At 47.7% G+C, this 23,905-nt stretch overlaps 1 protein-coding gene across 3 annotated transcripts; it reads left to right on the plus strand.

Moving 5' to 3' along the window:
• Window positions 1-13: 13 nt before the first annotated feature.
• Window positions 14-23,902, plus strand: Apbb1 (amyloid beta precursor protein binding family B member 1). Of its 3 annotated transcripts, none has more exons than XM_026414355.2 (14): window positions 14-189; window positions 7,071-7,799; window positions 13,709-13,884; window positions 13,987-14,043; window positions 14,128-14,213; window positions 14,322-14,385; window positions 14,783-14,932; window positions 15,309-15,436; window positions 15,839-15,953; window positions 16,100-16,184; window positions 16,421-16,504; window positions 22,831-22,946; window positions 23,069-23,245; window positions 23,327-23,902. In XM_026414355.2, exons 2-14 carry the CDS (start codon window positions 7,085-7,087, stop codon window positions 23,492-23,494), a joined length of 2,121 nt encoding a protein of 706 aa, XP_026270140.1. In that variant the 5' UTR covers window positions 14-189; window positions 7,071-7,084; the 3' UTR covers window positions 23,495-23,902. The 3 variants fall into 3 exon arrangements, with proteins under 3 accessions (XP_026270140.1, XP_026270142.1, XP_026270141.1); XM_026414356.2 differs by lacking the exon at window positions 14-189 and adding an exon at window positions 262-560; XM_026414357.2 differs by lacking the exon at window positions 14,783-14,932.
• Window positions 23,903-23,905: the final 3 nt, after the last annotated feature.

Here is a 23,905-nt window from a genome sequence, read left to right on the forward strand (position 1 = left end):
GCGCGGTGTCCTCATTGCCTCCCCACCAGCACGTCAGGGAGTGTTGCCGCAAGAGCCGAGCAGGCTGCCTCCCGCGAGCCGCTCCCGGCAGCGCCGCGGCCCCAGCACAGCTACAGCCGCTCGGGCCCCAACCTCGCGGGTGCGTCGCCCTGCGTGGGTGCGGAGCCAGGGCCCTGCGGGGAGCGCAGGGTGAGTCTGTGGCACCATAGGGGAGGGCGGTGCCGCGCTGGCCAGGGGTCCCAGAGGTCCCGGGAAACCCGGTGCAGCCACGTCCGCTGGCCAAGGGGTTTGAGCCGGGGTGCTCACCGAGGGCCGCGCGTCTTACAGGGTGGGGCCCCCGGAAAGCTGCAGCAAGCGCAGCCCCACAGGGGCTCGCGTGCCCGCGCCTGGCCCAAGATGGCGCCCCTCCCCCTCCCCCGCGCGTCTCCGCTGCTCGGGGCGCGGCCCCGCGGCCTGCGCGCTCCTGGGCGGGGGATGTTGTGATGGAGAAGCCGCGGCGCAGCCCGAGCCCCGCAGCCTGAGCCACCTCCGCCACCTGGGCCTGGGGCCTCGCCGCGCAGGTAGGAGCTGCCCCTGCGGGGGCCCAACCCCGGCGGCCGGATCCCGACTCCCAGCAGGCGACCTACCCTGCAGTCCCCTTCCTCGTGGCGGCCCAGGTCTCCTGGCCAGGCCCGAGCCCACCCCAACCCCCCAAGACTGGGCGGACCTCCCACCCGGGCTTCTTCAGACCACCCGCCTTTGCCCCTCTCAGGGTCCGCTTTGGTCCTCACACCACCCGCTCCCCTGATCTTTACCTCTTGCTCCTTGGGACAACTAGGGGGCAAGTGTAGGGGACACGGAGCCAGGGGCTTTGGGGGTGGTGTGGGGGAGGGGAGGTCTGGCGCTGGGAAGGGGACGGGGTGGGGTAGGAAGCAGGCCGCACGGAATCCCGCAGGAGTCCCAGGCCAGGGCTCTGTCAAGCCGCATTCTGTTGCCCTCAGCGACCGAGGGGTGTGCCCTGGGGCGGGCTGTGTCCCCAGCTCAGCCAGGAGGCCTAGCACTGTCAGGAACATTCATTAGGAGCAGTTTTCCCACCTTCGGGTCCGAGGTTAATCCGAACCTATTTTGAATTTGCCTGTGTGTGTCTTGCATTCTGAGCCCCTCCAGCTGTGGTTTCAGCTCTCCACCCTTCAAGGCAAAACCTTATTTATACTTCCTAACTTCCCATTCATTCTTGAAACCACTCCACTCCGTCCTGACACCCACTGAAACTGTCCACGCCAAGGTCATCTGAGACCTCCGAGTAGTAAACTCTAGTGGACGCTCTCCTTTGACTCCCTTACCTTTCAGTGTTCAGTTGGCTGTCAGTCCACTCTCCTTGAAACATTTTCCTGTCTTCTCTCCTAGGCATTGTCTGCTGCTTCTCAATCTCCTTTGCTCTCTCCTCTCTTTTATGTTGAGGAGGCTCTTGGTTCTGTCTTGAGCTATCTTCTCTCATTTTGCACTTCCTCTCTTGGAATTTTATTCACTCTCAAAAGTTTCAAATGTTATGTATATTCTGATGAATCCAAAATTTATGTATCTGGTATAGACCTCTCTCCTGAAATCCAGACTCATATATCCCACTGTCCTCATGACATCTCTTTGAAATTCCTATAAGAATTCCCAGCCTACAGATCCCAAGTTGATCCCTCCTTCTAACTCTGTTCTTCCTTCAGCTTTCAGAAATGACTCCTTTCCAGTCAGTTTCCAAGGCTGGAATCCTGGACAACATTCTAGAATAACCCCTCTCCCTTACACCTCTACATCTGATTTCATCAATTTTTGTCATGTTTATTACCTAAATGCTTCTCAAATACATTGTTTACTCCATCCCACTGTTATCAAACTTACTCTTGATTGCCACTCTTTTTTCCTTGACAGCTCTAATAGCAGGCCCTCTTGCCTACCTAACCTTAGCTAGTCTCAATATAGCACCCAGAGTGATCTTTTAAAAAAAGCATATGACGTTTACTCATTCAACAAATAGGATTTGAGCACCTAATATACACCAGGCACTGTGTTAGGTACTGAAGATATAATTATAGGCAAAATAGATTGGGTTTATGAAGCTGAAAGGGAAATCAAATAAGTATAACATTACAAATGTAATAAACACAAAGGAAAGCTGTATGGTGCTTTGAGAGCACCCGAAAACAGAAGCTAAGTTGCTTGGGGAATAAGGAGAGAGGGTCAAAAGAATATGATGTTTGAACTAACAGATATAAAAGAAAATTAGGGTTCATTAGGCTAAGAGAGTACAGGTTGTAGTAAGAGAGTAGAGGAAGAAGCTTCCAGGCAGAAGGGAAATCATACAGAAGAAGAGAATTTCAAAGAGTCAAAACCACTGAGGCTAGAGAGGATAAAAACCAAAGCTGGGGGCAGAAGGGACAAGGTAGGGGCCAGGCGAAAAACAGGACTATTTAAACCATGCTAAGAATTTTGACCTTAAAGTCCTTGACCTTGATTTAATTTTTTGATGGTAGTGAGGTATAGAGTAGATGAAGTCCAGACATTTTTCTCAAAGAGAAAATGACCAGTACTTGGGTGTAGATTGAATATTGGGAATGAGAGAGAAGATTGTATCTCAGATGGTACCCCTACTTCTGATTTGCACAACAGGATGGCTGGTCATATCATTCCACAATCCCAGATCCTGAAAGAGGACCAGTTAGGGGAGAAATGCAAGTGGGAATATTAGTTTGAGCAGTCTTTGAAATATTCAAATGGAGTTGTTGAGTAGAAAGTTAATGTACACGTCTGAAGCTCAGATGAAGAGTCTGATATGGAGATGTAAATTTGGAAGTCCTCAGTATTTAGAAAGCAACTGAAACTGTGGGCATGAATGAATTCCTGAAGATGGGATAAGAAAGAGAAAAGGGCAGAAGAACGAGCTTTGAGGAATTCGGCCTGTAATGGCTGGTAGAGGAAGATGAGACAGCAAAGGAGTCTAAGAAGCCAACAAACAGTAACCAGAAGGGTAGGAAGAAAACTGGGAAATGTAGAGTGTGGGAGCCATGAATGAAAGTTAGATGAGGAGTTCATGGGGTCAAATGCTACTGAGAGTACAACCAAGATGACCAAGTGTCCATTGGATTAAATGACATGGGGTCATGTTGACCTTTGTAGGAGCTGTTACTGAGTCTTTCTAGGAAAGGAAGCTGGACTAACAAGGATAGGGACTGAAGTTGGTGATGTATGTTTGAGGGTGTTCCCCAACTAATGGTTTCCCTTTCCTCTGTAATTAGAAGAGCAGTTCATCTTTGAGAGGAGGGGGAGTTGGTAGGGGTGGTCCAAGGAAAGTTGTGCTCTAGGCTCAGACAGGCTTTCACTGATGCTGGGCTAGAGTAAGTCCCAGGCTTGGTGGTGCTTTTTTCTTCCCCTGTCACAACACTCAGTCATTTGTTCGATAAATAGGAAGTGCACATAGGTGCCAGATGCTATTCCAGATATTGGCATTTCACTGCATTATAAGGAGTTGCTCAGTGACTCTGAGCTCCTCCAGGGAGGGAACTATTTCTTTATTATTCATCACCCTTCCCTATGCCTAGCTCTGTGCAGGGAATCTAATAAGCTGTCAGGGTAGAAGACCCCTGACAGAACAAGACTCAGCTTCTACTCCTATGGTCTAATAGTAGCTTTTCTAGGCTTAGTGACCACTCCTTTAGTTCCAGTCCATCTTCTTGCCTTGAGCTAGAACCTGTTTGCTCTTTCCATACCTCGAGAGACTCCAGGTCTCAAAGTGGGAGAGGAAAGGTTGAGCTGTGCTCCTTCTTGAAGAAGTCGATCAGTTGGTCTCTTTTTATTTTTTCTTTTTCAGAAACAGGTCTCACTAAATTGTTGAGTATCTTAACTTGCTAAAGCTGCCTTCAAATTTGCAATCCTCCTGCCTCAGACTCCCAAGTTACTGGGATTACAAGTGTGAGTCACCCTGCCTGGCTAATTGGTCATCTTTTTGACCTCAAAAAGTGAGATGATGATGGCCACACCACCTGGGATGATGTCCAGGCTTTAGCATTTGCAGCAGATCTTCCTCATTCCATTCGCAGTACTTTCTGCCCTAGTGACCAGATTGGTAGAGCTACCCTGAAGTCAACCTGGCTTTTCACTTTCCTAGCTTCAAAGGGCATGTGCCCTTCTCTGAGCACAGTTCTCATGCTAAAGAAGTTGGTCCTAGCCTGACCACTGAGAACCTGACTCCGTTCACCATTGCTTCAGAGAAGGGCTTGTCATCCCTCTGACTGTCGGAGTCATGGGGTCTTCCACCTCCTAAAACTTATGGAAATGCCACCTTCAAACAGTCTTAAGACAGAATGTTGGTTTAAGTGAATTTTCCCCTGTCTCCCTTTTTCTGGACTTAGCCTCATTTGTCCAGGACTCCTATGCCATCTGAGCCTCCTCTCAATGGTCCCTTCATCATTCTGTAGTACCCTCCCTAAAACTGCCTTGCCCGTGTCTACCCTGTGGGACCACACAGGCTTTCTTGGTGTTGATTCCCAGCCAGTTTCAAGCTTCCGGGTTCCTAATTCCTCCCAACCCAGTGTCTGTGTCCTCCATCCTTCCTTTCCTTCCACATGACAGCTCACTCTTGTAGATCTACAGCACTCTCCTTGGTAATCGGAATGCAAAATTGAATAAGACATGGTCTCAGATACTTTTATACCATGTGGTACTGGATGTTATGGGACACAAGAGGGAATAATAACTGGAGGTGGGGAGAGTACAGGAAAGATTGGTTAAGTTTTGAAATACAAGTAGAGGTTCTCACAAGGGGAGACAGGATTCCAGGCTGAGAGAACGATGTAAACAAAGATCCAGGGCTTTGTTCCATACATGTGACACATTCCAGAATCTGCCACAGTTCATGTGGCTGGAGTATAAGGTATGTAGGAGGCAGGAAGGAGGAGGAGATCTGAGAGGTCCTGGGGGTTGGCTCACAGGGACTCTCTGGTATCCTGATAATAAGCTCAGACATTATCCTAAAGGCAGTGGTGAGCCCTTTAATTTTTTAAACCAGAGAGTGACACAATCTGGTTTCCATTTTTGGAAGATTACTGTGGTTCTGGGTGGAGGCAGAGCTATTTTTTTTTCTTCCTTTATTCCAATGACCATGAGTTTCCTCATTGCCCAGGTGGAGCCACATCGAGCAGATTAACAATTACACGTGAGGCAGATACATTGACAGAAACCATTTTCCATTTATTCTATTATGTATGCATAGCATCACCACTAGGATTTGAGGAGCTAGAAACCATGGAAAGGGAAGCTGTGGCTCCTGCCTCAGGACCATGCACCAGACCAGACCTAAAGAGATGGGGGAGCCTGGCTCAGGCAGTATAACACCTGTTCTAAGCACAGGAGGTAGAAAGTATTGGGGCAATGGGGAGTAGGGAAGAACTCCTTAGTGGAGGAGCAGGGAGTTAGGGAACTGAGATAAGAAATTGAGAACAAAACAGAAACAAAGAACTGTGGTGTGTGTTGGGGTGGTCAGTGAGGGGAAACTGTGTTGGGGAAAGGGCCAGTCAGTTAGGAGGAGAGAACTCTGAGGTTGTTGGGGAAGAAGAGTAATAGGTAGGGGTGGCTGAAGTCAGGATTGTGGTGAGGGCTTAGGATGGGGAATAATTGGGTTGTGGTTGGTGGGGAGAAGTGAATTGGGAGATGGAGGGAACAGTGAGGGTCCTGGGAGGGCACATTTTATAGTGGGGATCAGAGAAAGAGAATAACAGAGCAGTGGAAGGTCAGGGAGAATGAGAGAGTTCCATGGTGGGGATGTGGTCTGTGAAGGGCTGGTGAGGAGGGCATCTGAATAGGTGGGTAGGGTGGGCTGTTTTTGTAGAATAGAAGATCCTCTTACCTAACAGGCAGAAGTGGAGCCCACTTATTCTCATGGGACACAGAGCAGTATGTGCTACTTACATGGAGGTAGGTGGAGGCATCATCAACCATTTCCAAGACAGAGACATAACCCAAATTTTTTCTGACACTGGCAGAAGAGATGCTAAAATGGGGCCTGGAGGAGATGTGAGGCCAGACTCATACATTCATTCAGCACATTTTTGTTGACTTCCTACTCTGTGCCAGGACTGTTCAGGCACTAAGCATACTGTATTTGTGTGGGTAGGAGCAAGAAAAAATCCTCACCACCATGGAATTTAAATTAGGGTCAAAATTATTTATCATTAAATAAAATAAATACTAAATTAGCGTGGGAAAATGTGGGATTGCTGAGGAGGGGAGTGGTAGTCTGCAAAGAAGGGCTAACTGAGGATGTAACATCTGGGCAAAGACCTGAAGGGCTGGAGGGTTTAGGTCAAAGGCTTCTATGGTGACCCAGGCATGGGTCATTTTAATAGCTGTAAGGGGGAACTGGTGCCCAAGGTGAGATTTCATAGAAACAGTCACCAAAATATAACTTTATTTGGCTAAAGGAACCATGAATTGGAACTCAAGTCCCTTTCTCTGTTACCGTCCTTCCTCTGCTATGCTCTGGAGGTTGGCTCTACACTTACTCACCCTTGCCACACAGGCTCTAGTATAGGGAGGGCTTGGAAGCTAGTTGAGCTTAGAGATTTATAATGATTCAAACATCCTGGGGAGCTCACATTGACGGGGCTTAGGATAGCAGTGTGGCAGGAAGAAAGGGACACTAAGTGTCCAGTGTCCAAAACACACGAGCCAGTCCCATGCCAGCTGTGTCCCTGGCACAGTAAGCTCGGGTTGGATGAGCTGGGGGTGGAGATGCACAGAGAGCCATTGTGTGGAGGCTCTGCTGGTGGCGGTGAGGGCAGAGCAGGCACTGACTGTGCTATCCCAGATGACCAGGGCTGAGGAGTTTGGGGATGCAGTGGGCAGCACAGCTGGTCCTGGCCTGTGATGGTGGTGATGGAGCGGGGACCGAAGTTGAGCCCACTTATTCTCATGGGACACAGAGCAGTATGTGCTGGTCTACTGAGTGTGGAGAAATGAGAGGCAGGGCACAGGTCTGAGACAGAAACAAGGATGTTGCTGTTCTGCCCAGCTGCTCAACATGGTCTCCCTTTCCCACTCCACAGGATCTGCCAAGGCCATGTCTGTTCCATCATCATTGAGCCAGTCGGCCATTAATGCCAATAGCCACGGAGGCCCTGCACTGAGCCTGCCCCTGCCCTTGCACGCTGCTCACAACCAGCTGCTCAACGCCAAGCTGCAGGCCACAGCTGTGGGACCCAAGGACCTGCGCAGCGCCATGGGGGAGGGTGGTGGGCCTGAGCCAGGCCCTGCCAATGCTAAATGGCTAAAGGAGGGCCAGAACCAGCTCCGGCGGGCTGCCACAGCCCACCGTGACCAGAACCGCAATGTGACCTTGACCCTGGCAGAAGAAGCCAACCAGGAGCCTGAAATGGCACCATTAGGCCCCAAAGGTCTGATGCATCTATACTCTGAGCTGGAGCTCTCAGCCCACAATGCAGCCAACCGAGGGCTTCGAGGACCTGGCCTTATCATCAGCACCCAAGAGCAAGGGCCAGATGAAGGAGAGGAGAAGGCAGCAGGGGAGGCCGAGGAGGATGACGAAGATGAGGATGAGGACGAGGAGGAGGACTTGTCTTCTCCCCCAGGGCTGCCTGAACCCCTGGAGAGTGTGGGCCCCCCTGGGCCTCAGATCCTTACAGATGGCCCCCGGGAACACAGCAAGAGTGCCAGCCTTCTATTTGGTATGCGGAACAGTGCAGCCAGTGATGAGGACTCAAGCTGGGCTACCTTATCCCAGGGAAGCCCCTCCTATGGCTCCCCAGAAGACACAGGTACCTTGTAGAATTTGACATGGGAATGTGGGAGGGCATGGAGTCAGAGATCAGGCTTCACACAGAGGCCAGGGCCAGCCCAGATGTGAGTTGCGGAATCCATGTCCTTGGTCCTCAGTAGTTCATGACCAAATTATCTCATCCAGAGAGTGTGTGGACAGTTTGATACCTCTATTGATCCTGTGTGCCATGATGGATGGATCTATTTGTTATGCATGCCATCATGGTTAATATATGGATTAGTCAGTTTATTGGACACTTACTACGTATTGGGCACTTACTGGCCCTCTGCTCAGCATTATCATATTTAATAGTCACAGTAATGTTGTGATGTAGATATTGTATTTATGCCCATATTGCAAATGATGAAAAAGATGCCTAGAAAAGTTTAGTAGTTTTTAGAAGATCACAGAACTGAGATCTAAACCTGGTCTGAATTTAGGCCTGATCTCTCGGTCCTGTGTTACTCTGCCACCAATGCATACAGCAGGAGGCACTGTGGTATGCTTGGCAGCCTGCTGCTTTAGCAGGCTAGGTCTGGAGGGAGCAATCAGTACCTCCACACAGAAGTCTCTTTGGAAAAACTGGCAGTATTTTGTATTTATGATCCACATGCCTTGTGCAAAGCACCATGGCCATTGCAGTGATAGTTTGCCAGAAATAGGATATTGACCAAAAGTTAGGGAAAAAAGGAAGAATTAACGTATGTTATTTTTTTTGTGTGTGTGGTGGGGGATAGATATTAGTATTATAAGATTGATCATTAAGTGTATCACACTTAAATTAGTTGACATTTGCTAATATTTCACAGAGATATGGACAGAGCTGAGAAACAGAGAAGATCACAGACTATATCTACAACCTAGAAATTCTGTGAATGGGAGTAAAGATTAGGGGGGCTGGGCATGGTGGCACATGTCTGTAATTCCAGCAACTCTGGAAGCTAAGGCAGGAGGATTGCAAGTTTGAGGTCAACGTCAGGAATTTAGCAATTGCTATCTCAAAATTAAAAAAAAAAAAACAAAAAAAAACAAAGATTGCGGATGTAACTCAGTGGCAAAGCACCCTTGGTTTCAATCTCTAGTACCCCACTCCCCAAAAAAGTGGTGGAGTGTTGGGAATGTTAGTGGTAGAGTACCCCTGAGTTTAATCCCTAGTACTGTAAAAAAAAATTAGAAAAATTGGGAGGCTAGGAATGCAGCTCAATGATAGAATGCTTGCGTAGTATGCATGAGGCCCCAGGTTTGATCCCAGTGCAAAAAAAAAAAAAAGGGAAAGACTCCCATTTTCACCAGGCAGTGGACTTCATACCCAGACCCCAAACTGTGGGTCCTTTGCAGGAAACATGCAATTCAGATGAACTTAGAGCACACTATTCCCTTTCAAAAAATTTAGTATGGATATTTTGAAGTATATACAGAAAACAGAGGTAATAGAATAATGAGCCTGGTTTACTCTTGACCCAGTTTCAATAATTACTAATACATAGTTAATCTTGCTACATGTATGCCCCCACCCACTTCTGGGTCCCAGCCTGTTATTTTGAACAAACAGTTTCATCTGTAAATGTTTGCATATGCATTTCTGCAAGAAAAAAAAAACTCTTTAAAAAATACTACAATTCCAATATCATATCTACAACATTTGAGCAATTCCTTATTATCATCAAATTCTCAGTCAATGTCGGCATTCTCCCTGTTGTCTAATAAATGACCCTGCTTTTTAGGAACTTCAGACTGTGAAATCAGTATCCAAATAGGTCTGTGGTTGATGTCTCTTAAAGTTTCTTTTAATCTACAAGTTCCCACTATTTCTCTCCTTATTTTTCAGGTTTGTTTTGTTTTTTTTTTTTTAAACTGGAGAAACTATGTTATCTGATGTGGGGTTTTTGGACTTTTCAGACTCATTCCCTGCGGTGGTGTTTAGCATTTTCCTTTTCCCCTAGATTTCATATAAATTAGTAGAAAGTTTCAGAACTTGGATCAGATTCAGATTTGAGGAGTTTTGTTTTGTTTTTGTAAGAACACTTTATAGGTGGCATCGAGTATACAAAAGCATCTCTTTTTATGAAGTTAGTGGCTTTTGATGGTCATCAATTCCACCCCACACCACCCTGTTCCACTCCCTTTTTTTTTTCCAGCACTTGGAATTGAACCCAGGGGTACTCTACCACTGAGCTACGTTCCCAGCCCTTTTTATTTTATATTTTGAGACAGGGTCTTGCAGAGTTGTCCAGGCTGACCTCCAATTTGTGATCATTCAGCTTCAGCCTCCTGAGTATCTGGGATTAGAGGCATGTACCACTGAGCCTGGTACCTACAACCCTTAAGAAGGGACAGCCTTTGTTTCACTCCAGCTGATTATTTTTAGGATTGTGGGTAAAATGTAGTCTCAAAGGAATCAATTCAAGAGAAACTGAAAATTAGATATTGATATAAAATATCCCAATTTCTAAACATTAGCAACTAATTCTGTTTTTTTTTTTTTTTTCCAAAAAGCACTGTGTAGGCCACACAGAATCTGAGACTTGTGTCAATCTGCAGGTCACAGGTGACTAACTAGCAAACCTAGGGAGTATGAGTCTTGGCCAAATAGAGGCTTAGTGGCTTCTAGGTGATCACTAGCAGCTGCACTTATCAGCCTGTGGGAGTTGTGGGGTAGAAGTGCTCAAGAACTGGGAATGGTATGCAGGTATGGGCAGAAATCTCAGTAAGGAGGTGGGAGTGGCAAGAGGAGTCTTAAGGATCATGCACTGGTGGAGATTGTGGGTATTGAAGGTAGAAGTGTGGGGACAGTCCCAGCAAGGGGTTGGGTCACTGCTTACTCTTGTGATTGTTGCTGTGACCATGAAGGCCACAAAGGTTTGAGTTCTTGTAGGAATGGGAATAGGATGGAGCACAAATTATTTTCTCCTTTGCATACTAAGATCTTCACAAAGTTGTTGATGGGATGCCTAAATACATGAATGAGTGAATTAAATGAATGGATGATAAATGAATGAATGAACTTTACTACCTATTTTGGGTTCATACCAGGTTCTGTACTTGTCCTAAATGCTGGGAATGTGTACTACACAGGAAATGTGTTCTTACCCTCTTGGCACTCACAGTCCAGTGGAGAGACAGAAGTAGCTACAATATGTATGATCAGCTGGAATGTTGGGGAAGTGTAGGAGGAATCTTTACCTGCCTGTGTGTGGTGGTGGGGGACAGGGGAGTGGGTCATTTTCAAGAAGTGACTTTTACACTGATATCTGATGGAGGAGTAGATGATTGAGAGGAGGTAGGCTGGGCTTGGGCAGATTGGTGGAAACTAGATAGGAAAATGGAAACCAGTTATGAGGATGTTGCAGTAATCCAGGTTAAAAAACAACAGCAACAAAAATAGTGCTAGTAGTCTGGACTGTGATAGTGATTTGGGATGGAGAGTGATTTACTTAATCACTCATTCAGTGATTAAGTAAATCACTGAATCCTGAGCACATGAGTATACCTGACTTAGCTATTAAGGTGTTTATGAATGAACGAAGGAAGAAAGGAAGGAATGAAACATGAATATTTGCATTCATGTGTGGATGCCTGCATGAATTGAGGCAGGAAAGTGTACATTCTGGAATTAATGCATGTGTGTGGAAGCAAAGGCCCTGGTGAGTTGTGCTTGGAGAGAGATGTGCCAAGCTCCAGAAGGGCCTCCCAGATGGTCAAGGGGGGAGAAGCTGCCCTCCAGGACAGATCGGAAGGATGAAGCTCTTTGAAGCAGGAAGGTACAGGCTGACAGAGAAGGCAGATGGATTGATGTGTGTGACTCATGAGATGGTGAACTGAACCCAGATTCCAGAAGTGTCTAATCCTCCATAAAGAGGGCTGCCCTAGCACTGTGGAGGGCAGGGGCTCCTAGTTGCCGGTGTCCCTGGAAGGTTTTAGCAGGGAATCCTTGAGTGCAATGGAGGGTCTCTGGGGAAGAACTTGCATTTGATGAGTCTCAGCTGAGTGCCAGAGCCTGATGTGGGGATTGGAGAGATAGTGATCACTGCCTAGAAGGCAGATAGATGGGCAAGAAGAGCCCCTCCTCATTGGGCATCTGTGGGAGTATCTCATTCGTAAGCTGAGGATTGTGAAGCACCTTGCACACCTCATGTCAGGTGTGCAAACACTTTGGTGTAACCACACCCACTACCAGCCCCTCTGTGCCTTGTTGCCCAGCATCCAGGGTCTTGAGACTGCCTGTCCCTCAGTGCTGCCTCTTGGACCAGTCAGGATTCCTGGTTTCCCTGGTAACGGGAAGCACGTCAGCAGTCTGGGCGCTCCCAGCCGGTCCTGTGCTGCCGTTGCCGAGGAGACGCTGCAGCCTAGCTGGGCCCTGGAAGGTGAGGGGGGGTGGTGCTGGGAAGCCCCAAGCCCTGCCTCAAGCTTGCGAGGGTCCAGGCCCTCAAGGACCACCCTTGGGTTCAAATTGCTGGGCAGGTTCTAGGCAGGGGAAGGATCCCTGAGGGCCTTGAAGCCACACCCTATTTATGCTGAGAGCTTTAGGCTCTGCAGGGATCTAGGTGGCTGGGGTATTCCCTAGTGGCTGAGCCTCCTGGTGTTCCTAAGATTAGGCTTGATTGTGGCATTGAAGTTACTGCTGAAGGGTAGGATGGAGATTCTGGATTGGGGGAGAGTGGCCAGGGTCAGGAGGAACAGGTATGAGCAGGAAAGGCTAGGGTCTCATGAGACCCCCACTTCCTACTCCCATCCTCACCCCAAAGAGATTCTCTAGTATGGTGGTCTTGGCCCCTCCCTGGTGAGCTCCAGGCGGGGGAGGATCTTGCCTGGCAGACGTTCTGCCCTGGTGAGAAGGGGGTGGGATGAGCTTTTCTCTGCAGCCCAGCACCAGGCTGTGAGCCCAGCTGGCAGGGCTGGAGGGGCTGTGAGGAGGGAGGGTGAAAGCAGGAGGGGCCAGGAATGAGCACCATGTTCTCCCAGGACTTCTTCCTGGCCATCATCCTTCAGGATAGCAGCCCAGGTGAGGGGGTAGCACAGGACTGGGCATGATGAGGGGTGGGGCTGGCACAGAGAGCAGAAGTGGAAGATGCATGAGCTGGGTACCATGGAGGGAGTGGTTAGCTCTGCTGGTGAAGGAGGAGTGTATGTCACAGATGCATGGTATGTATGTATGTACATGACGTATTTGCCTGCATCTACATGTGGCAGGGGTCATGGTATGAGTGTGATGTGGCTGACATGTGTTATGTCTGAATGGGCATCCACCTATATGTGTGGTATCCACAAATGTGTACGGTTATGGAGATGTGGAATCTGCACACCTGTGTCAGGGGCTAGTATATATAGCTATTGCTATATTTATATATATATCACTTCGCAAGTATATGGAGTTGGTGTGTGTATTTGCCCCTGCACACACATATGCACCTGTATGTGATACCTGCTGTCTGTGCTGGTATTTTCTATATTTGGCATAACCTTGTGTTTGTGGCTTTATAGATATGTGCTAGGGCTTGTATATAACATGTGTGTGTACACATGTATGTGTGCAGGAGCTAGTAGGTGTGTGCACCTTTGTGTACCCCAAGATATGGATATGTATGATGTATAAGAGGTTAATTTGGGTCACCCAGCCTCTCTCTCACTCCCATCCTTCTTTCTTCCCTGCTTTCTTCCTTCTCTCCATGTGTCCACATTAGGCAGTAGCAAAGCTCAGGAGGAGACCTGAGCCATGTTGCCTGCTGGTGGCCTCCCATGAGGTGAATCAATACTGTAGGCTCTAGAAGGAAGCAGGAACCATGTTGTGCTATAGCCCTTCCCCGACCCCTTCTTCTCAAACATGGGGTTTCAGGGAAGGGACTGAGCATAGGATCTGCTATCTATTTTTTGGATGGACTGACCCTTACCAAGCCTCCCACCTGGCAGATTCCTTCTGGAACCCCAACGCCTTCGAGACGGATTCCGACCTGCCGGCTGGATGGATGAGGGTCCAGGACACCTCAGGGACCTACTATTGGCACATCCCGACAGGGACCACCCAGTGGGAACCCCCTGGACAGGCCTCCCCCTCACAAGGGAACAGTCCCCAAGAGGAGTCCCAGGTAAGGCTCAATGGCCTATTGTTTCTTGACCAGGGATGGAGAGGGTGTGTGCTGCTAGAACAGGATGAAAAAACCACTCACTTCTCCCATCCCCTCTCCCAGCTCACCTGGACAGGCTTTGCCCATGGAGAAGGCTTTGAGGATGGAGAGTTTTGGAAGGTAGGTGAGGGGACCTGCTTCACTATAGAGATAGCTGAAGAAGGTACATCATTTTGGTTCTGATTCCTCAATCTCTTTCCCAAGGATGAACCCAGTGAGGAGGCCCCAATGGAACTGGGATTGAAGGACCCTGAGGAGGGGACATTACCCTTCCCAGCTCAGAGCCTCAGGTGAATCACTAGACATAGTGGGCTAGCAATGCGTTGGTCTCTTTGGAAAGGGCTTTGGGATGACTCTACATAGGGGGCACCATGTCAAGTGTTACCATTTGCCTCCAGCCCAGAGCCACTGCCCCAAGAGGAGGAGAAGGTGCCTCCACGGAATGCCAACCCAGGAATCAAGGTTTGTTCCAGACTAGTACGCATTCTTCAGACTGGAACCCCTTGTGTGGTATGCAGGTCATCCCTTCATGCTGTGCTGCGAGGGTATCTTTAGTCTTCGTGAAGCTTCCAGGTCGTAAGTTAGGAGTTCTTTTAGTCTTTAGCACAGAGCCTCTTCAGTTTTAATCCAACCAGCCAGTGATCTGCCACAGACCCTTCCAGGCTAGTCTTAGATGCTTCCTTGTACCAGCAGGGGTCTCCCCTGAGCTCTTCCTCTCCTTGACCATAGCCTATGTTAGGGACTTCTCAGTCTTAGTTCAGAATGCCCTCCCACCTGACAGGAAATTCTGTGTCCTGTGCCCAGGGCATCTCCAGTTTCAGCTCAGACTTTCTACCCCAATCCCCTCTGTGTCTGGCAGTGTTTCGCCGTGCGTTCCCTAGGCTGGGTGGAGATGACTGAGGAGGAGCTGGCTCCAGGACGCAGCAGCGTGGCAGTCAACAATTGCATCCGTCAGCTCTCCTACCACAAAAATAATCTGCATGACCCCATGTCTGGGGGCTGGGGGGAGGTGAGGGCCTGAGCCAGGGAATTGGTGGTGCTGCGGGAGTGTGGGGGAATTGTGGGAGATGAGAGAGCTTAGCTGCACAAGGGGGGATTAGGGGAGGGGTGTTGGGCCACCCCAAGGATCCCTCCTGTGGGATGGATGAGTGACCTCAGCCTGGGACAGTGGGAAACGGCTGCCTAACAGTCCAGGGGATGATAAAAGAAGTTATGGGAGAGAGGACATGTGACCTCTACCAGAGTGAAGCCCGCAGGTGGGTGGACTGACACCAAAGCAAAAACCCCCCAGCTGTGGCTGATGTCTCCTGAGCTGGAAGTGGCAGAAATCAGCTGTCTTCCCAGCTGGGATACTAATGATGAATGTCTGCTTTCTGGGCCTACAGGGAAAGGATCTGCTGTTGCAGCTGGAGGACGAGACACTAAAGCTGGTGGAACCCCAGAGCCAGGCACTACTGCACGCCCAGCCCATCATCAGCATTCGCGTGTGGGGCGTTGGGCGGGACAGTGGAAGGTGGGAGCAGGGCCTGGGATTTGAGGGTGGGGTTCATCTATCAGTCCAAGTCCTCCTCCCTAACTCTGTTCTTTGCCTCTCTTGTGCTGCCGGACCCAGGGAGAGGTACTATACCTATCTGCCATGACCATCCCCACCTCCTTCACCTGGATCAGACACCTTGAAGCACCCTAGCTCCCCTGTTCTGTCCTGCCCCTTCCTTCCCTGCTGTGCTTGACCATTATGCTCTTCCTCAGCATGCTTGCCTGTCTACCCTCCCTCCAGAAGGCAGCACCTACAGGGCACGTCCAAGGGCAGAAACTATTTTGGAACTGTGATGGGCAGGGAGGATGTGGGTGGGTTGGTGGCCAGGCTCAGCACTTGATGGCTCTGAGAGACACTGAGGTGCCCCTCCCCCAACAGGGACTTTGCCTACGTAGCTCGCGATAAGCTGACCCAGATGCTCAAGTGCCACGTGTTTCGCTGTGAGGCACCTGCCAAGAACATCGCCACCAGCCTGCATGAGATCTGCTCTAAGGCACGGCCCCCTCCACTCCCTGGACCAGCTGCCACCTTTGCTCTACAAGGGTGTGGGTGGAGTCACTGAGGGGATGGGGGGTTTCATGGCCATGAAGCTCAAATAGACACCCCCCCTCTCCTCCTGTCCATTCCTTCCTTCCTCAGATCATGGCTGAACGGCGCAATGCTCGCTGCTTGGTAAATGGACTATCTCTGGACCACTCTAAACTTGTGGATGTCCCTTTCCAAGGTCAGTGTCCCAATCCTACCAGGTCCAGCTCAACTTTGTTGGCAAAGGTGGGGCAACCAAAGAAGAGATTGAGTACTTTGGATCAAATAGTGAAGGAATTTTGGTTAAAGGGAAACAGGGAGAAGAAGTGGAGATGGGGCCTTGGCTTAGCAAATGTCCAGGTTATGCCCTGGTTGTTGGAGATGAGGTCTAAGCAAGGTCTACCATCACAATTGACTCTCTTCTTCTTTCCACAGTGGAATTCCCAGCACCTAAGAATGAATTGGTACAGAAGTTCCAAGTCTATTACCTGGGGAATGTACCTGTTGCTAAACCTGTTGGTATGTGTGTCCTTTCTACCCAGGGACCATCAACCTGATCCCAGAGCTCTGCCCCTGCCCTTTACCTTCCAGTGCTTCTTCTAGTGGACTTTCCTCACACTTGGTGTCTCCTTGCCCTTCAGAATTCATCCCATCTCCCCATATCTCTGTCTTGGCTGTACCTTGTGACTTACTTATAGCAATAGTCAGCATGCCTTCACTGAGCACCTGTCATGTGACTGATGCTGAGCCAGGCACAGAAGGATATCCCACTCCTACATTCTGTGCAAAAGTTTTTGTGGGTTTGGGGTACAGTTAGTAGGTGACTGAAGATACCAGGTAGCAGTTTGAAGATGGTTTTGGTATTATAGCACCAGCCGTGGGCCGTGAGCATCCAGAGAAAGAAGCAATAAGCACCATTGGCCCATGCTTTACTGTTGTCAAGTACTTCCTTTTTAGTTGTTGTTAGTATAGGGGATTGAACCTAGGGGTGCTTAGCCACTGAGTTACATCCCCAGGCCTTTTTTTTTTTTTTAATTTTGAGACAAGGTCTTGCTAAGTTGCTTAGGGCCTCACTAAGTTGCTGAGGTTGGCCTTGAAATTGGCAATCCTTCGCCTCAGCCTCCCAAGTCACTGGAATTATAGGTGTGCACCAACACCCTGTCTTCTAGTACTTTCTCAGATTATGACATTTAATTTCTGATAATACTATGAAGTTGGGATTATAATTCACACCTGTTTCTAGATAAGAAACTGAGGAGACTATGCTTTAATGGTACCTGTCATTGACTGGTGCTGAGCCAGGCACAGAAGGATATCCAACTCTTGCATTCTGTGCAAAAGCTTTGGTGGGCTTGGGGTACAGGTAGTAGGTTTATTCACTTAACATATACCTTTGAAGTTTACCATGTGCTAGGCCCTGTATTAGGCACTGGGAGAACAATGGATATAGTCTTGCCTTCATGGAGTTTGCAGGAGGTTACAGTAGAAATATAAGGAACGAAATAATCACATAAATGCAAAGGTAATAATAAATTTATTTATTCTTGGAAAGAAAGTAGCAAGATGTAACAGGAATTTCATCTATTCTGGGGAATCAGAAGAAACTTCCCTGTGAAAGTGACATTTGAACTGAAGTAAATAACATGAATAGAAAACAATGTAGGAAAATGAGATGGAGGTAGGGACAGGGTAGGGAAAGGCATTCCAGGAAGAATGAACAGTGTATGTGAGGGTCCAGAGTGGGAGGCACTTTGGTACTTGGAAAGCACTGAGAGAAGGCTAGCAGAGCAGGCCAGGCTGAGGGTTGGGCAGTGGTCAGGCTGTGAGGAACCTCAGGGACCAGGTGAATGATTTCATCTTCAGGCTAGGAGGCAGCAAGGAGCCATTTTTGTTAGTTTCCATTGCTATAACAAAAACGTGGGATATCAATTTATAAAGGGAAAAGACTTATTTTGGCTCATTTTCAGAGGTTCTAGCCTATGATCAGTTGGCTCCATTACTTTTAGGCTTGTAGTAAACAACATATCATGCAGGATCATGTGGAAGATTCACTTCATGGTCAGGAAGCAAAGAGAAAGAAAAAAGCCAAGGTCCTATAGTCCTCTTAAAGGGCAAGGGCATGTCCCCAACCTGCAGACCTTATACTAGTCCTGCTTCTTTTCTTTTCTTTTTTTTTTTGTAATATTTTTTTTATAGTTGTAGATACCTTTATTTTATTTGTTTATTTTTAAGTGGTGCTGAGGATTGAACCCATTGTTTCATACATGGGTTCTACTGGAGCTCTGCCACTGAGCCCCAGCCCCAGCCCCAGCCCACAGCCCTGCTTCTTAAAGGTACCACAACCTCCCAATAGTGCCATAGGCTGAGGATCAGCCTTTAACACATGGACCTTTGAGAGACACTTTCCAAACCATAACACCATTGAAAAAATTTCAGGAGGGTACTGGACATAAGTAGATTTGTATTTTGTAAAGCTCACTTTGGCTGTACCATGAAGAAAGATGTTAAGAAGTTAGAGATGAGTGTAGATAGCTCAGTTAGGATGCCCTTGCAGTAGCTGTAGCTAGATGGTAGAGCTAAAGAGAAGTGTGAGGGCCTACCCTTGGAGCCTTCCAACATTTAATGAATGGGTGGAAGAAGATTACACTTCCAAGGATAATAAGAGTAGGAAAGAGATGGGAGGGAAAAATAAGGACCGCTTCCCAGAGTGTCTGTGTCAGGTATTATGTGTCAAATGACACCAAGGAAGAAGTAAACATGTGTGGTAAGTGAATAAACAAATAAAGGATAAATGAAAAAGATTTGCCTCAAATTACCTACAGAGCCAAAAATGGTAGTCCTAGAACTCAAACCCTGGCCATCTTTAAATCTCTTCTCTTTGCTTCAAACCATGCTGATTTTAATGACCAAAACCTTACTTGGAAAGAGAGAACCCTTGTTTGAAAAGGTGGGGACTGAGGTTTTGAAGGAAAGCTTGGATTTGTAAAGGAGTAGGTATTCCAGTTGGATTCACTGACAAAAACTTGGAGCTAGAGGTGAGCACAGCATGCTCAAGGAACAGGAGGCTTTGTGTAAACCTTTGCATGTGTTCCCTCCTCCTCACCCTCAACTTCTAACCCCTTTTTGGCTCCTCTAATTAAAGCTATTAGCCTTTTTTTTTACTCTTCAATCTACCACCTTACACAGCTCTGTAGGTCTGTTCTGGTTAAGGTGGTTTCTAAGCTCACTTCCTGCTTTGTCTATACTCCCTTTTCCGCCCCCTGGTACCAGAGATTGAACCCAGGGCTACTTAACCACGGAACCACATCCCCAGCCCTTTTTATGTTTCATTTTGAGACTGAGTTTCACTAAGTTGCCTAGAGCCTCACTAAATTGCTGGGACTGGCTTTGAACTTGTGATCTCCTGTCTCAGGAGGATCAAGTGGCTGGGATTACAAGCATGCACTACCAGGTCAGACTATTTATATTCCCCTTTTAACCTCCCTTTTATTAACATTGCTTCTCCAGAAGCTGCAGTGTTCATTCATTAATGATTCATTTATTTAGCAAATGATTATTGAGTACCTAATTTACATCAGGTACTATTCCAGGTCTGGGCATACATTAATGAACAAAACTAAAAAAAAATTATATCTTCAAGTAGCTTACATTCTATAGCAAAGGAAGATGGACAATAAAATAAGTAAAGTATATAGTATTTTAGAAATCTACAACTGATATGTAAAAAACAAAACAAGTATAGCTAGATAAGAGAGATTAGGAGTGTGAGTCTGATGGTGAGGGTGTAGGTTTTAGTCCTGAGTTGTTACCAAATCTGACAGCCTTTTTCTATACCACATTCATTGCTTTTTAAATTTATTTATTTGTTTGTTTATTTTTGTCACTGGGGTTTGAACCCAGTAGTGTTCTACCTCTGAGATATATCTCTAGCCGTTTTTACTTTTCATTTTGAGACAGGATCTTGCTAAGTTGCCCAGGCTGACCTTGAACTTGCAATCTTCCTGCCTCAGCTTCCCAAGAAGCTGGGATTACAGGTGTGCACTCTGGCATCCAGCCATTTCCTTGCTTTTGCCACCTCCATGTCAATATGTTCTGACTCTGAGACTAGGCTCCACCCCCATAGTTATCTACATATTCAGCAGTTTGACTTTGATGTCCCTCTCACCTCTGTGAACTTAAGAGTTTTCCCATTGCTTTGACCTAAATTCATAGACATCATACCCCTCTGTCCTGTTTTTGAGGCTCCCTTGCAGTGTGACCTGGTCTATCCACTCCTACCTGTGTGATTACGCTTCAGTAGATTCCTGTGTTACTTGGTTTTACCAGTTAGGTGCGTTTGCCCATGCTGCCTTGAGGGTGACTTAGTCATGCATCTTGAATTCCTTCAGCAGATAAGTTCTGTGTTAGGACTGGGGACTTAGAGAGGAGCCAAACATGCTCTCTATTCTTGAGATGGCCACAGTACAGTGTGAAAAAGAGTTTCCAGCAGTTACAAGGTATTGTGGTAAGAGTTGTCTTAGACTTGTCCTTTCCCTGTTCTGGAGAAGGCTTCTGAGCCAGGACCTGAAAGATGAGAATCTGGAACTCTCAGACAGCCAGTGCGGTAAGGGCGCTCCAGACAAAGGCTTCTCCCTTCATCACAGTCTGTGTTCCATGAGGGCATCCTCCTCTCTTGCTTTATATTCCCCATCTGCCTAGCAGTCCATTTGCCAAGATTAGATGTTAATAAATGCTATATAAGTCATTTGAAGCTCAGAGAGCAGTAAAATTATGAGGCTTGACAGCTCAGATGAGGCCTGTTTTGGAAAGACTTGCACACTTGGGAGAGGAGTTTGGCCTTGATTCAGCCAGAGGTAAGATATGCAAGGCCAAGATTGGAGGAGATTTTCAAGGAAGACATTTATCCTTTGCTTTGTCTTCTGTTCACAAAGTAGTACTCCCAATAGGAACTTAGAGGCACTGAAAGGGGCATGGACCACAGAGGCATGTACCTTTTGTGTTGACCATTTAGTCAGTGCACGAATACAGCTGGGACTGGAACCCATGCCTCTACTGAGCTGGGTACTCCTGGATTGGTTCTTGCTGCATTCAAGCAAAAGTGGGATGCATAAATGGCAGTGTTTAAAAGTAGTTTCAGGTGAAAGAAAACATTGTGTTTTAATGGAATAATGACTAGTTTTAAAATTCAGATAACCTTGCCGGGTGTGGTGGTGCATGCCTGCAATCCCAGCAGTTTGGGAGGCTGAGACAGGAAGATCACAAGTTCAAAGCCAGCCTCAGCAAAAACGAGGCGCTAAGCAACTCAGTGAGACCTTGTCTCTAAATAAAATACTAAAAAGGGCTGGGTATGTGGCTTAGTGGTTGAGTTCAATCCCCTGAACCCCAACACAAACCAAAAAAAAAAAAAAAAAAAAAGTCAAGACACCTTGTTCATTGAGAACACTATAGAAATTTTTGATCTGGGCACAGTGGCACATACCTGGAATCCCAGCAACTCAGGAGGTTGAGGCATTAGGATCACAAGTTCAGTGCCAGTTTCAGCAACTTAGCAAGACCCTAAGCAATTTAGCAAGATCCTGTCTCAGATATAAAAAATAAAAAGGGCTGGGGTTATGGTTCAGTGGTAAAGCACCCCTGGGTCAATCCTTCATACAAAAAAAAAAAAAGGTTTTGAGTAGAACTAAGATTGTGAAAGTCCTTCTTGTTCTGAAAACTAAGAATATAAAGAAGAAAGAAGTAGGGGAAAGGCAGATCCTTATTCCTTTATGTGATTTGTATAAATTACCTAGTCTATAAGTTTCAATTTCTTTATCTCTAAGGTGGTAATAAAAATACCCTATGTAAGATTATAAATAAGATAATCCATTATAATGATTTAGTACAATGTGATAGAGTAAACCCTCCTTAAATGGATATCTTTTTTTTAAAAAAATTTGTTCTAATTAGTTATACATGAATGGTTATCTTAAAAAACAAAACAAAACAAAAATGGGCACATAAACCAAAATCCCAGTGACTTATGGGGCTGAGGCAGGAGGATCACAAGTTCAAGACCAGCCTCAGCAATTTGATAAAATCCTGTCTCAAAATTAAAAATAAAAAAAGGGCTGGAGGATCTCAATGGTGGAGTGTTATAGGTTTGACTCCCCAGTACCCACCCCCCCAAAAAAATTTCTAAATTTTAAATTTGTGGTTCTTGGGAGTACTGGCCTAGGTGATTTAGAAGTCAAATCCCTCTGTGGAGTAGTGCAGTATCTGAACGTGGGTGAGCACTAAGGGAGTTCGGGTGGGGAGGGCAGAACTTGGGCAGGAGCCTGGATGCAGTGGCACACACATTTAATCCCAGCAACTTGGGAGGCTGAGGCAGGTAGCAGGTACTTAACCTGCTTAAATTACAGGTCAGCCTGAGCAACTTAATAAGACTCTGTCTCAAAACTCAAAAAGGACTGGGAATGTAGCTTAATGGTAGAGTGTCCTTGGGTGCAATCCCTAGAAACACACACACACACACACACACACACACACACACACACACAAGAACCTTGGGCAATGAGGGGAGCGGGGGCAAGTCAGTTTAGGAGGCTGGAGGAAGAGGCAGAGGCAGTGAAGAAAACAAGCCTAGGATTCAAGATAGAAAAAAAAAAAAAAAAACAGGTGAGGGTCAAATTGAGGAAGAGAGCACCAAGAAAGGGACATCTGGACAGCATTGTCCTCAGGGCCATAGGTGGGTTGGTGGAGTGGGGATGGAGCAAGGGCCCCAAGTTTAGTGGGGCTGAAGGTCAAGGGCAGAGCTGGGGTGTCTTCACCCTTCCTTCAGTGGTATTGTTTGTGTCCCTGTCTTCTAGGGGTAGATGTGATTAATGGGGCTCTGGAGTCAGTCCTGTCCTCCAGTACCCGTGAGCAGTGGACCCCAAGTCATGTCAGTGTGGCCCCTGCTACCCTAACTATCTTGCACCAGCAGGTAGGTAAACAGCTGGGGTAGAAGAAGGCCTGGTTGTGCCTTGCCATGGTGGGAATCTAGGGGTGAGGGGAAGAGCCTGAGTCTGAGGATTTTTCCTTTTTAACTGGGTTCCTTCCCTCTAGACAGAGGCAGTTCTAGGCGAGTGTCGGGTACGCTTCCTCTCCTTCCTGGCTGTGGGCAGAGATGTCCACACTTTTGCATTCATCATGGCTGCCGGCCCAGCCTCCTTCTGCTGCCACATGTTCTGGTGCGAGCCTAACGCTGCCAGCCTCTCAGAGGCTGTGCAGGCTGCGTGCATGGTAAGCAGGTGGGGTAGCAGGGTGGTGATGGGACCTTACCCGGGGCAGACTGGAAAGTGAGTGCACCTTCTGCCTCTGCAGCTCCGCTACCAGAAGTGTCTGGATGCCCGCTCCCAGACCTCCACCTCCTGCCTCCCAGCACCCCCTGCAGAGTCTGTTGCCAGGCGTGTAGGTTGGACTGTCCGCAGGGGTGTTCAGTCGCTGTGGGGCTCCCTTAAGCCCAAACGTCTTGGGTCCCAGACCCCATGAAGATGCCCCACTCCTCCCTCCACCTGCTCATGTTGGGCCCCAGGGAACTCAAGGGTGTGGGGCAGGAAGGAGCCCTGGATACTATTCTTGAGGTCTCAGGTCCCCCAAAGTTGCCCTTCTTCAGTACCCCTGGGTTCCCTGCCTAAGGGCTGGGGTGGGAAGAGATCTAATCCCTTCAAGGAAATGATAACACTGGATTTAAGACAAGAGGAGCAGGAAGCAAGGCCAGTCCTGGGCTCTCCATCCCCAGTATTTGAGGTGGAACAGGAAGAACTGGTCCAGACCAGGCCCCATCTTCATAAGGCCCAGCGGCAGAAGGAGGGGACTGGTCCAGGCATGGATCCCCCTCCCCTGTTCTGTGGGCACCTCTGCTGTACTGATATCACTAATAAAGTCTGTCTGCGCTGCTGT

The sequence above is a fragment of the Urocitellus parryii genome, chromosome 4 (genome assembly GCF_045843805.1).
Source record: "Urocitellus parryii isolate mUroPar1 chromosome 4, mUroPar1.hap1, whole genome shotgun sequence".
Classification (NCBI taxonomy): domain Eukaryota; kingdom Metazoa; phylum Chordata; class Mammalia; order Rodentia; family Sciuridae; genus Urocitellus; species Urocitellus parryii.

Coding starts and splice junctions, on each gene's coding strand:
- Apbb1 (XM_026414355.2), top strand. CDS start 7,085: ATGTCTGTTCCATCATCATTGAGCCAGTCGGCCATTAATGCCAATAGC. Junction 14,214..14,321: donor TTCCCAGCTCAGAGCCTCAG/GTGAATCACTAG, acceptor ATTTGCCTCCAG/CCCAGAGCCACTGCCCCAAG. Junction 16,505..22,830: donor ACCTGTTGCTAAACCTGTTG/GTATGTGTGTCC, acceptor CCTGTCTTCTAG/GGGTAGATGTGATTAATGGG.